This window comes from Bufo gargarizans, chromosome 7 (assembly GCF_014858855.1).
Source record: "Bufo gargarizans isolate SCDJY-AF-19 chromosome 7, ASM1485885v1, whole genome shotgun sequence".
Classification (NCBI taxonomy): Eukaryota; Metazoa; Chordata; class Amphibia; order Anura; family Bufonidae; genus Bufo; species Bufo gargarizans.
Genome location: NC_058086.1, coordinates 61,624,789 through 61,638,471, shown reverse-complemented (window position 1 = coordinate 61,638,471; position 13,683 = coordinate 61,624,789). Strand labels below are relative to the sequence as shown.

The window sequence follows — 13,683 nt, the reverse complement described above, 5'->3', positions numbered from 1 at the left end:
CCTATCTTTTGCGGAGCGGAGGCACAGCCCCGGAAGCCCTTCTGTGGGATTCCAGGTCTATGCCTCCACACTGCAGAAGATAGGACATGTTTTATCTTTCGTGCGCGGTTCTCACTGCATGGCGGCTGTGGCTCAAAACGACTCATGGCTGCGCCATATGACCATACCCTCAGGGTGGTTCGACATGAGCATGTTTTTGAAGCCATGACCAGGATTTGAGTTAAAAAAAAAAAAAAAAAAAAAAAAAAAGAGAGAGAAATTGTAACCTGAACCCTAAGGCCCCTTTCACACGGGCGAGAATTCCGTTAGGGTGCAATGCGTGAGGTGAACGCATTGCACCTGCACTGAATCTGGACCTATTCACTACAATGGGGCTGTTCAGATGAGCGGTGATTTTCACTCATCGCTTGTGCGTTGTGTGGGAATCGCAGCACGTTCTATATTCAGCGTTTTTCACGCAGCGCAGTCCCCATAGAAATGACGGCGTCTGCGTGAAAATCACAAGCATCCGCAAGCAAGTGTGGATGCGGTGCGATTTTTTTTTTTAACGCATGTTTTCCAGGAGATGATAGGGATGAAGGCAACCCCGGACCCCGTTAAAGTGTATTCCCTGTAATATTTTCCCTTATAACATGGTTATAAGGGAAAATAATAGCATTCTTAATACGGAATGCATAGTGCAATGTGGATTGAGGGGTTAAAAACTAAAAAAAATTAACTTGCCTCATCCACTTGATCGTGCAGCTGGCATCGTCTTCTTCCTTCTTCTTTCAGGACCTGCAACAGGACCTTTGAGAGCGCAGTGACGTCAGCGCAGGTCCTGCTGAATGAAAATAGGAGATTCCGTGGGGTTGCAATCCATGCCTTCGTTCCTTATCTCCGTGATTGCGGACCCATTCAAATGAATAGGTCCGCGATCCATGACACGGAATGACTGAATGCACACGGCCGCCGCCCGTGTACTGCGGACCTGCCGTATGTGGGCCACAATACGGCCATGGGGGCATGAGCCCTAGAGCTTGTATTACACGCGCAGACAATTGTGCAGATCATTGCTAACAAGCGCTCATAGTAATGCTGGTTAGCGATGATCTGGCAGTGTAATACTACCGCTGATTGCCTGATGATCAAGCAATATCGGTGATTGGAATCTTTGAGCAGGTTTAAAAATCATTGTTTGCTGTCGGCAGATCGTGCTATGTAATTATAATCTGCTGCCGGAAAACAATGATTCAGTATGGGGACGAGCGATGGCATTGGTGATCACTTCTCCCCATACTGTGGGGGAGATTGCTGTATGTATATGTCTCCTCCACTGACAATCGCCTGGATGATCTGCACATCTAATAAAAGTTTTAGCCTCTAGAGTTAAGCATTTTGTTTGTATGGTCAGCCCTGTGTCCTTCCTCCCTCCCGTCTCGTGTACGTTCCATAGGCCTGACGCTGTGTCTCGCATTGAGGCGCCTGATGAGAGTTGTTAGTAATTAAACTGACAGACGAGTTTTGTTGATGCCAGGAGGTGTAGCTCCAGTTTTCTCTGGATGAAATCTGTGCACTCGCGGTGGCGGTGTTCTCCGTGCATCCAGTGATCTCATTTATTGCAGTGCACAGATAATTGAGGCTGAAGGCTCAGTAGGCCTCAAGCCGTCATCTCGTTAAACGTGTGACCCCCCCCCCCCCCCCCAAATTAATTTCAGATTCTGCTTGTAACCATCAAAACCTCCACTATGCCGTTCCTTAAAGGGGACACTTCCGTCGTATTTTTTAATCCTAGTTACAACCTACTGTATATGTAAATATTTTATGTAAGACAGGTGTAAGTCGCTCCATGTATTCTACCACTTGTCCAGAGTCTTTAACCTTCTCCCTGACCCAGTACCGCAGAGTATTTCATTTATAGGGTTTATCCTGAGTTATGGAAAATGCAGGCAAAGACGGGGACTGTAATACAAAATATGAACCCAATACGCGTTGGACCGCCGGCAGTAACAAGCCTAACGCGCATGACTGCTGCAGCCAGTTGTTGACCTTGGCATCCTCGTGCACTGAGGCTGGTGATTGGCTGCAGAGGTCACATGTATGTCACCGCTGCAGCCAGGAAGCAAGGACTGTTGGGAGGTAGAGAAGCGGAGGCGGGTGTCTCAGTGACGGGTTCGTTTGTTATGTTCGTGCAGTCCCTGCCTTTGCCTACATTTTTCTTAACATTTAAAGGGGAATTCCAGCCTTTAAGTATTGATGACCTATCAGCTGTTTTTATTGTAGACTAAGCCGGAGGCGGAAAGAACAGATAGCTATGACCCCCTCTAAGGCCTCCTGCACACGACAGTTTTTTTCACGGTCCGCAAAAACTGGGTCCGTAATCCGCGACCGTTTTTTCGTCCGTGGGTCTTCCTTGATTTTTGGAGGATCCACGGACATGAAAAAAAAAGTCGTTTTGGTGTCCGCCTGGCCGTGCGGAGCCAAACGGATCCGTCCTGAATTACAATGCAAGTCAATAGGGACGGATCCGTTTGATGTTGACACAATATGGTGCCATTTCAAACGGATCCGTCCCCATTGACTTTCAATGTAAAGTCTGGAGTTCTTTTATACCATCGGATTGGAGTTTTTTCCAATCCGATGGTATATTTTAACTTGAAGCGTCCCCATCACCATGGGAACGCCTCTATTAGAATATACTGTCGGATATGAGCTATTTCGTGAACCTCAGATCCGACAGTATATTCTAACAGAGGCGTTCCCATGGTGATGGGGACGCTTCAGGTTAGAATACACTACAAACTTTGTACAAGACTGCCCCCTGCTGCCTGGCAGCACCCGATCTCTTACAGGGGGATATGATAGCACAATTAACCCCTTAAGGTGCGGCACCTAAAGGGGTTAATTGTACTATCATATTCCCCTGTAAGAGATCAGGGCTGCCAGGCAGCAGGGGGCAGACCCCCCCCCCCCCCCCCTCCCCAGTTTGAATATCGTTGGTGGCACAGTGTGCGCCCCCCCATCGGGCCCCCCCTCCCTTCCTCTATTGTAATAAATCGTTGGTGGCACAGTGTGCGCCCACCATCGGCCCCCCTCTCTCTATAGTAGTAACAACCATTGGTGGCAGTGTGCGGCCTCCCATTCCCCCCCCTCCCCCCCATCATTGGTGGCAGCGGAGTTCTGATCGGAGTCCCAGTTTAATCGCTGGGGCTCCGATCGGTAACCATGGCAACCAGGAAGCTACTGCATCCCTGGTTGCCATGGTTACTTAGCAATAGTACAATTGTAGAAGATTCATACTTACCTGCTGGCTGCTGCGATGTCTGTGACCGGCCGGGAGCTCCACCTACTGGTAAGTGAAAGGTCTGTGCGGCGCATTGCTAAAGAACTGTCACTTACCAGTAGGAGGAGCTCCCGGCCGGTCACAGACAGCAGCAAGCAGGTAAGTATGAATCTTCTACTGTTGTACTATTGCTAAGTAACCATGGCAACCAGGGCTGCAGTAGCTTCCTGGTTGCCATGGTTACCGATCGGAGCCCCAGCGATTAAACTGGGACTCCGATCGGAACTCCGCTGCCACCAATGATGGGGGGGGGGGGGGAAATGGCAGGCCGCACACTGCCACCAATGGTTGTTACTACTATAGAGAGAGGGGGGGCCGATGGTGGGCGCACACTGTGCCACCAACGATTTAAGGGGGGGGGGGCGATGGTGGGCGCACACTGTGCCACCAACGATTTTTAACTATAGAGGGAGAGGGGGGCGATGGTGGGCGCACACTGTGCCACCAACGATATTCAAACTGGGGAGGGGGGGGGGGGGGTCTGCCCCCTGCTGCCTGGCAGCCCTGATCTCTTACAGGGGAATATGATAGTACAATTAACCCCTTTAGGTGCCGCACCTGAAGGGATTAATTGTGCTATCATAACCCCCTGTAAGAGATCGGGTGGTGCCAGGCAGCAGGGGGCAGTCTTGTACAAAGTTTGCAGTGTATTCTAACTAGAAGCGTCCCCATCACCATGGGAACGCTTCTGTGTTAGAATATACTGTCGGAAATGAGTTTTCACGAAGTGAAAACTTAGATCAGAAAAAGCTTTTATGCAGACGGATCTTCGGATCCGTCTGTATGAAAGCAACCTACGGCCACGGATCACGGACACGGATGCCAATCTTGTGTGCATCCGTGTTCTTTCACGGACCCATTGACTTGAATGGGTCCGTGAACCGTTGTCCGTCAAAAAAATAGGACAGGTCATATTTTTTTGACGGACAGGATACACGGATCACGGCCTCGGCTGCAAAACGGTGCATTTTCCGATTTTTCCACGGACCCATTGAAAGTCAATGGGTCCGCGAAAAAAAACGGAAAACGGGACAACGGCCACGGGTGCACACAACGGTCGTGTGCAGGAGGCCTAACACACACTGGGCTAAACGGAAAGCCTTGCACTGAAATACTGACCATCCCCTGTTCTAAATTGAATCTTCTCTCTTTCCTCCTTACAGGCAGGCCGAAGTCCTGAAAGCAGATATGACAGGTGAGCATGTTTTTATGAGCAGTCTCCTTCTCACGTTACTTGCTTTTACAGTCACTGGTGCCTTTGTGATGGGGACAACACCCAGTCCAGCTCCTTACCTCTTGTGTGGATATCTATAAATAAGTCATTCACTTTTGGGTCACTTGCCTATCATGGGAAGTCTCAGGGACCCCTCCATGGAATAGGGGCTCTGTTTTCTGCCTATAGCACATGCATGATAAGTTTGGCGCGGTCCGCGGCGGTTAACGGCCCTCCTTACGCCATGACAAATGGTCACTTGACGCAAGGGTATCCGGTCACCGTCACGGCCAATAATTGGCTGCAAGTGGTGTCAAACCCAATGTTTTCAGCAAGTGGAGCATCGCAGGCCTGGAGGAGAAGGAGCGGGGAGCCAACACAGGGAAGCAGGCAAGTAATCTTCCCTTTAGGCCTCATGCACACGACCGTATTTTGTTTCCGTGTCCGCTCAGTTTTTTTTTTTTTTTGCGGATCAGATGCGGACCCATTAATTTCACACCGTGTGCTGTCCGCATCAGTATGTCCGTTCCGTTGCTCCGCAAAAAAAATAGTGCATGTCCTATTTTTTTCTAGTTTGCGGACAAGGATAGACAAAAAAAAAAACGAATGCCATACAGAACGTCATCCGTGTTTTTTTTTTTTTTTTTTTGCGGACCGCAAAACACATACGGTCGTGTGCATGTAGCCTAAGGCCTCTTTGACACGAGAGAGTTTTCGGTCCAGGTGAGATGCGTGAAGCATAGCATCATTTCAATGGGTCTGTGCACGTGACATTTTTCTGTGCATCATTTCTGCGTTCAGGAAAAAATCAAACATGTTCTATATTCTGCGTTTTTCACGCAGCTCTGGTTTAATACAAGTGAATAGGGCTTGTGTGTAAAACGGAAGGCATCTGGATGCAATGTGTTCTTCACTGACGGTTGCTAGTAGGGCTGAGCAAATTGGGTTCGGATTGCTGTATCCGAACCTGATTCTTTTAAAAACTAAGTTAAGAACATCAGCTTAGAAAAAGATCAGCTCCCTCCTACTGTAAAATGTAATACCTCCACGGAGGTCTTGCCGAAGTTTTAGCAAATATTGCGAGACTTACTTCGTCTTGCATCTATCACGTGTCAGTTTGTTTATTCACATAAATGACTATCAAAATACGAAGCTGAACTCTGCTTCGTGCCTCATTAAGGCTACTTTCACACTTGCGGCAGAGAGATCCGGCAAGCAGTTCCATCGCCGGAACTGCCTGCCCGATCAGGCAAAATGTATGCTAACTGATGGCATTAGTAAGACTGATCAGGATCCTGATCAGTCTTAAAAATGCCTGATCAGTCGAAAAAATGCATTGAAATGCCGGATCCGTCGTTCCGGTGTCATCCGGCAAAACGGATCCGGCATTTATTTTTTTCACCTTTTTTTCAGTCTGCGCATAACAGAACGACGGATCCGGCATTCCGGTATTCTGAACGCCGGATCCGGCACCAATAGATCCCTATGGGAAAAAATGCCGGATCCGGCGTTCAGGCAAGTCTTCAGTTTTTTTTCGCCGGAGATAAAACCGTAGCATGCTGCGGTTTTCTCTTTTGCCTGATCAGTCAAAACGACTGAACTGAAGACATCCTGATGCAAACTGAACGGATTACTCTCCATTCAGAATGCATGGGGATATGCCTGATCAGTTCTTTTGCGGTATAGAGCCCCTGTGACGGAACTCTATGCCGGAAAAGAATAACGCAAGTGTGAAAGTACCCTAACACCCAAAGTCGAGTTCAGCTTTATATTTTGATGGTGTATGACCTGTATTTTACTAGCATTATGAATGCTAGTAAAAAAGTTTCAACTGGTCTAAGGGCATATTCACACAACATTGTGTTTTTAACCACTGTGTGTTTACTTCAGTACAGAACTGCATTTCAGCTCTGGGTTTTTAGTGCACCAAAAAAAATGCACGGAAAACGTGTGGATACTGAATTTTTTTATGCTTCCCATTCATGTCAATGGAAGATTCCGCTCTGATGCCGAATAGGAGATTAAGGCTTTTTTGGAGCTGATTTTCAGGCTGAAATGTGCCAAAATCAGTGCCAAGGCCCTAAGGGCTCATGCACACAAATGTATTTTCTTTCTGTGTCCGTTCCACTTATTTATTTTCAATTTTTTTTTTTTAAGATTGTGTGCGGAACCATTCATTTCAACGGGTCCGCAAACAGCCCTTCTTGTGCATTCAGTTTCCGTATTTCCGTTTCGCAAAAAATTAGAACATTTTCCTATTGTCCGCATCACGGATAAGGACAGTACTGTTCTCTCAGGAGCTAGCTGTTCCGCTCCGCAAAATACAGAATGCACGCGGACGTCACTTGTGTTTTTTGCAGACTACAAAATACATACGGTTATGTGCACAAGCCCTAAGGGTGCTGTTACTCCTGCAGCCTAGCCATGGCAACTGAATGTGGTTTACCACCAATCTCTCGGCTGCACCTGTACCCGCCGCGTGAAACCTTGGTGACTTCAGGTAGCCCATAAGCGTGTACTAGCACCCTAACATTGATTCTTGGAAATTCCCTTCAGATGCTGGTTTCTGTAAGCGTGCAATTTCTTAATTTCAGAATCCAAGCCTGGCACAGCAGAGGTGTGGACATCGCGTCAAGCTCTACAGGACTTGTACCAGAAGATGCTCGTCACAGACCTGGAGTATGCACTGGACAAGAAGGTGGAGCAAGACCTGTGAGTTCCTGCATGATTATCCAAGCGTGTACATTCTCAAACTTTTTGCATCAGAGATTTGTTTGTGTCATGTGACCACGGAGCGGGAGTGAACCGCTTGCTATTACTCAACGCTCCGTGGTCAGCCGCCGGCGCGCACCACTTTCCTCCTGACACTGTCTGACGTCAGGATGACAGTGCAGCGCACAGAGAAGATGATGGACTAGCTGTGGTGCGGCACCCATACAGGAGAGGTAAGTTTTTTATTTCACTGGCGCTAGGGACATGGCTAGGAGGGAGAGGTGAGGGTGGGGGGGGGGGGGGGGGCGGATGAGTTTTTTTTAATTAGTTTTTTTTTTATTAGAGTACTCGATTAATCGTTGGTTTAATCGATAGAATACTCAATTTACAAAAATGGTCGATAGCTGCAGCCCTAGTTAAAATGATGGAACCTAATGGGACCCATTGGAAATTAGTGGTTGCCTTAAATTCGGATTCCTTCTGCTAAATGAATGTGTGTGCCCCCTCATAACCCATTCTTTTTATTGTCCCAAGGTGTTTAAAATTAAAAATTAATCAACTTTACAATAGCTCTTGATTATAAGGCCTCAAGGACACAACTATGTTTGGTCCGCATCCAATCCGCATTTTTTGAGGATTTGGATGCGGACCCATTCATTTCAATGGGGCCACAAAAGATAAAGACAGCACATAGTGTCCTTTCCAAAACCCAGCAAAAGGGAGAACATGTCCTATTGTCCATTATGCAGACAAGGATGGGACATTTCTACAGCAGTTAAAAATGAAATGGCGGCATGCACTTGGCCGTTCTGTTGCAGAACAGCGATTTGCGAACCACAGAACAGATGCTGTTGTGTGCATGAGCCCTAAGTGTCCTATAATTTTTATTTTTGTATACAGCTTCTATGCAAACCTATGGAACTCAATAGCTACAGATTCTAGATGAACCCTGTGTACAGTTCAGCAACTGATTTTGTTTTCTTCATTTAGCTGGAATCATGCCTTCAAGAACCAGATTACAACGCTGCAGGGTCAGGCGAAAAACCGGGCGAATCCGAATCGCAGTGAGGTGCAGGCTAATCTGTCATTATTCCTAGAGGCAGCTAGTGGATTCTATACACAGGTGAGGTACATAGATGGATCCCAAATATGCGATTGTACTGATTATACCTATATTTCCCTTTTTGTGTAACTTTTTTTTTTTTCCCCATCTAACAGCTTTTGCAGGAGTTATGCACTGTGTTTAATGTGGATTTACCATGCCGAGTGAAGTCCTCTCAGCTGGGGATTATCAGCAATAAGCAGATGCACTGTGGGACCGTGGTGAAACCTCAATCCAGTTCCTGCTCCTATATCTGCCAGCACTGCTTGGTTCACCTTGGAGATATTGGTGAGAACTTGCTAAGTTTTAGTAGGCTGTGGGCCAGTCTGTTTGATTGCCGGTGCTGTGGCGCTCATGCACCGTCTACTGTGTAGTGGCCGTGGAGTGTAATTACAGCTTTCTCGTCTATTCACTTGAATGGTATGAACAGTTGTAAGTACACCAGCACTACAAAGTAGACGACGCTTAGGTAAACATCGAAGAGTACACATCGCTTGTACAAGCTCCGCAGCACCATCAAACAGCTGATTGGTGCGGGTCGGACTCTCGGCACTCCTGAAAATCTGGTATTGATGACCTGTCTGAAGCATAGGTCATATATATATCTCTTGTCTGGACAAGTGCTTTAAAGGGAACCTGTCACCTCAAAAACGCATATAGAACCGCCAACATTACCTCATAGTAGCCCCCAGTCTGTTAATGTTTGATCAGTTAGTCTGATGCTCGATAGATTCAAAAAACAATGTTTTAAGCATTATCTCACCAGTCAGCTTCAAGTCAAGAGGGCTGTGGCTTCCTTGCTTCAAGTCAAGGTAAGCATGCCCCCCTAACCGTCCCCTTTTTTGTTAGATTGGCAGCCTGCAGTGCGGCTGGGATCGCACAAGTCTCGCGCATGAGGTTACTATGAGGTAATTATGGCGATTTTATATGCGTTTTTGAGGGGACAGGTTCCCTTTAAGGTGTATGGCCAGCTTCAACTGTATAGCAGTGCATGAGAAAATAAGAGACTTCTAAGGATAGACACTGAAAATCATAACGATCAGACTTATTTCTATCTATTTGTTCTCTAATCCAAGGACTCTATTGGGGTCACTTATAAAACTGGTGTAAAGTAGAACTGGCTTAGTTGCCCATAACAACCAATAAGGTTCCACCTTAAATTTTTGACAGCCCCCTTAGAAAATGAAAGGTGGAATCTGATTGGTTGTTATGTGCAACTAAGACATTTCTACTTTACACCAGTTTGATAAATGACCCCATATTTTTGTATTTAATGGGCAGCTCTGATGAAAGGGTCTGCTGGTTGTTTTTACTTTGTCGTTTAGGCCTCCTGCACATGACCGTGGGACCGCCTATGCAGTGAAAATAGGACATGTCCTATCTTTTGCGGTGCGGAGACATAGACACGGAAGAGCTTCCATATCCTGTCTTTCACCGCATCTTGTAGATTGCGGTCCTTTTGAAGTGAATGGGTCCACACCGCGATGCGGAGTGAACACTGGCTGTGCCTGTGTTTTGTTGACCCGTGTTTTGTGGTGCACAACACGGGCACGGCAGCCCCATGGTCATGTGCAGGTAGCCTTTCTTAGTGGATTGTAGGTTAAGTTCATGTTATGGATTACAGGACAAATGCATCATGTGAATAGTTCTTGGAGTACTGTTCACCAGTAATGTACTAGCAAATAAACAGCAAGTCATTTCCAGAATTTCCTTGTAAATTGAAGCTATGATTAATAACTTTTTTATTTTTTTTTCCTCTCCTTCCAGCTCGCTACAGAAATCAGACAAGCCAAGCTGAATCATATTACAGACATGCTGCTCAACTTGTCCCTTCCAATGGTGAGTAGTGAATCCAGTTTCACTTTTACAGTATGTCCACATGGTACGTGAATTGCAACAGAAAAATCCATAATAAAACTGCTGTAAATTCCTGTGAAGCATAAATTGACGTGCCTCAGATTTTATTGTTGAATCTTTTTATTGCAAAGAAGGACAACGCAAGTAAACATAGCGTTATAGGCAGTGTAAACAAACCAAGAAAAAAAAAGAAAGAAAAATGCCCCTTAAGTACACACAGAGGCTTCAGTGAGAATACTAATACACGTTACAACATAATCCTCTAGTCAAGGGTGTCTCAGATTTTAAATGTGCATTACAATTCAGTTTCCATGCAGATTCCTCACAGATTTTATTTTTTATTTTTTATTCCCATAGCGTGTGGAGATTTTGTATAATCTCATCCTCTTTGCTGCCACTGTAAAGCTGTAAGTTCCTCCCCACAACCCAGTTTCCATATGTAAGCATACACTAAGGGCTGTATTAGACCTGCAGAGGGTTGGCCATATTATCGCTAACAAGCGTTCATAAGATTGCTCGTTAGCGGTGATCTGCCTGTGTAAAAGTGCCGCTAATTGCATAAGATGAATGCTCGTTTGTTGGGTCATAGCATTTTAAAAAAGGGCTCATGCTCATAACCGTATGCATTTTGCTGTCTGCAAAAAACTGATCCGCAATAAATGCGGATGACATCTGCATGCATTCCATATTTTGCGAAGCGGAACAGCTGTCCCCTAATAGAACAGTACTATCCTTGTCGATAGTGCGAACAATAATAGGACATGTTCAATTTTTTGGCAGAACGGACACATGGAATCGGAATGCACATGGAGTAACTTCCGTATTTTTGAGGACCTATTGAAATGAATGGTTCCACATACGGTCCACAAAAAAAGCAGAATGGACACTGAAAGAAAATACGTTAGTGTGAATGAGCCCTAACAATGATTCTGTATGGGGACAAGCATTGATGATCGCTCCTCCCTGTACTGTGGAGGAGATTGCTGCATGTAATAGCAGCGGTCTCTTCTGTTGACGAGCATGCGTTTTTTTTTTTTGTTTTTTTTTAGGGTACTTTCACACTAGCGGTTTTTTTTTTTTCCGGTATTGAGTTCCGTCCTAGGGGCTCAATAACAGAAAAATAATGCATTCTGAATGGAGAGCAATCCGTTCAGGATGTCTTCAGTTCAGTCACTGTACGGTTGTATGCTGCAGTATTTTCTCCGCCCAAAATTCCAGAACACATTGAAATGCATTAATGCCGGATCCGGCACCAAGTGTTCCAGAAAAATGGATCCGGTTTTGCGGTCTGCGCAGACCTTTTTAAAAATGTGAAAAAGATAAATACTGGGTCAGTTTTCCCGGATGACAATCGGAGAGACGAATCCAGTATTGCAATACATTTGTGAGATGGATCCGGCGACGGAACTGCCTGCCGGAATCCAGCGACGCAAGTGTGAAAGTACCCTGAGGCTTCCTTCCCAACAATCATAATGCTCATCTTCAGGTGTAATACTGCCTTTTTCACATGTCAGAAGCGCACATACCCATAGATTGTAATGTGTTTATTCACACATAAGTAATTTTCCACCGATCATGGGTCAGTGGAAAAACGACAGACAATCGCTACTTTACCAAACACACCCATTCTGGGGGTGCATGAAAACCACTGACACAACACTGATGGCATCTGTATTCTGTCCTATTGGTAGGAGATGCTCTAGAAACAAATTTTCAACCAGGCAGTGTCTATGGAATATGGATGGCACACAGATCAAACGCCAATCATTCGCGGACATCTTAACAGATAAACCACTGACCATCTTTGACACGGATGTGTGAAAGAGGCCTAAGACTGGGGGAAAAAAAAACATTTGAAATTCCCTTTAAGAGAACCTTAAAGGGGTTGTCCAGTTTCAGAGCTGAACCTGGACCATAACCCCTTCTTCAATCATTCAGCATGAATGGAGCATTTCATGCCCCCCCCTTGCCCTGTGCAGCATCGCGTAGGGCAAGGGCTTTTCTTTTACGTCTGACATACCTGGCTTTTCACGGAAATGCTTGGTTGAGCTATTAGTGTCCGTCGTATCACTACCTGGGTTGACCGACTGTCGTATGCGGTGGCTCCCCAGTAATTCTGCATATTCAGTGTATTTTACATTAACCTTAAATCCTCTGCATTTAGTTGTCACTCTGTCACAGTACCCTGCAGCACATCACAACATCTTATGCGAGTAGTCAATTGACAGAGTAGTGTCATAAAGATTGCATGTATTCAGTATGAGGTTTGACTGCCTACATAATGCATTCATAACTGACATGCCATCTCCAGTTTCAAGACAATCTGCCCGATTTAAAGGCTATTCTCTAAATGTACGTTACTTTTAAAGTTACTACAGGATATTAGATTAAGAAAATATTAAATCCCCAGGATATTCAGAAATTACCTGAATAGGGTTGGACCAGCACCTGTTGGGAGACCAGGGTTGTGGTGACACCTGCCATCAATTCCCCTTATTACAGTTCATGATACTTGACGACCTGTATAGAGAATGTGAGAACCAGTAAATGGAGGCCATTGTCTATGGTACTCCAGCTGTTGTGAAACTACAACTCCTAGCATGCACGCCTGCTTATTTGTTTTCAGAACTCCCATAGTTGTGAATGGAGCATGCTGGGAGTTGCAATTTCCCAAAGGCTGTAGTGCCTACGTTGCTGAAGGCTTGTCTAGAGGCCGAGGCCTGCACCTATCTGAGATTCATTGCATGTCCCGTGCTTAAGATGGAAATTCCCGCTCATACATGTGAAAATGACTCTTCTCTCTTCTAGGTCAGCCATATAATCAGCTGGCTATCCTTGCCTCTTCAAAGGGGGATCATTTGACCACTATTTTTTACTACTGCCGCAGCATCGCTGTTAAGTTTCCTTTCCCAGCAGCCTCCACAAACCTGCAGAAGGCTCTTTCCAAAGCACTGGAGAGGTACAGGTTAACTCCAGGATACTATTTTGCCTTTTTATTTCTCTTTTTCTGTTACTTTGTGTTGATGTCACTTTCTTTCTCTTAAGTCGCGAGGAGATGAAAAAACGATGGAGTGTCTCAGATTTTATCAAGGCCTTCATCAAGTTCCACGGACATGTTTATTTAGCAAAAAATTTGGACAGAGTGAGCCATCTGCGAGAGCAATTGGAGGAGCAATTCAAGGTGAGGGACACTGTAAAAGACTCAGGAGCAGCCAGGTTTCCAGGGAAATGCATATCGCAAAGCGTGCAGGAATCGGCCATGCATACTGGGGACCACATACTTAGGCTACATGCACACGACCATATGTGTTTTGCAGTCCGCAAATGGCGGATTTGCAAAAAACAAACAAAACGGATGACATCAGAGTTTTTTGCGGATCCATTGTAACAATGCCTAAAACAGACAAGAATAGGACATGTTATTTTTTTTTTTATTTTTTTTTTGCGAGGATACGGAACGGACATTCAGATGCGGAT

The 13,683-nt window shown here is 45.6% G+C and overlaps 1 protein-coding gene across 10 annotated transcripts in view; it reads left to right on the top strand.

Moving 5' to 3' along the window:
• Positions 1-13,683, top strand: part of SMG7 (SMG7 nonsense mediated mRNA decay factor) — a 70,965-nt gene that overhangs the window by 17,517 nt on the left and 39,765 nt on the right. For all 10 annotated transcript variants that reach the window (XM_044300643.1, XM_044300641.1, XM_044300640.1 and 7 more), the window contains exons 2-8: positions 4,486-4,517; positions 7,130-7,247; positions 8,238-8,370; positions 8,466-8,637; positions 10,117-10,188; positions 13,015-13,165; positions 13,252-13,387. In XM_044300643.1, the coding sequence (XP_044156578.1) occupies positions 4,486-4,517; positions 7,130-7,247; positions 8,238-8,370; positions 8,466-8,637; positions 10,117-10,188; positions 13,015-13,165; positions 13,252-13,387 (814 nt within the window). The remainder of the gene's footprint in view (positions 1-4,485; positions 4,518-7,129; positions 7,248-8,237; positions 8,371-8,465; positions 8,638-10,116; positions 10,189-13,014; positions 13,166-13,251; positions 13,388-13,683) is intronic.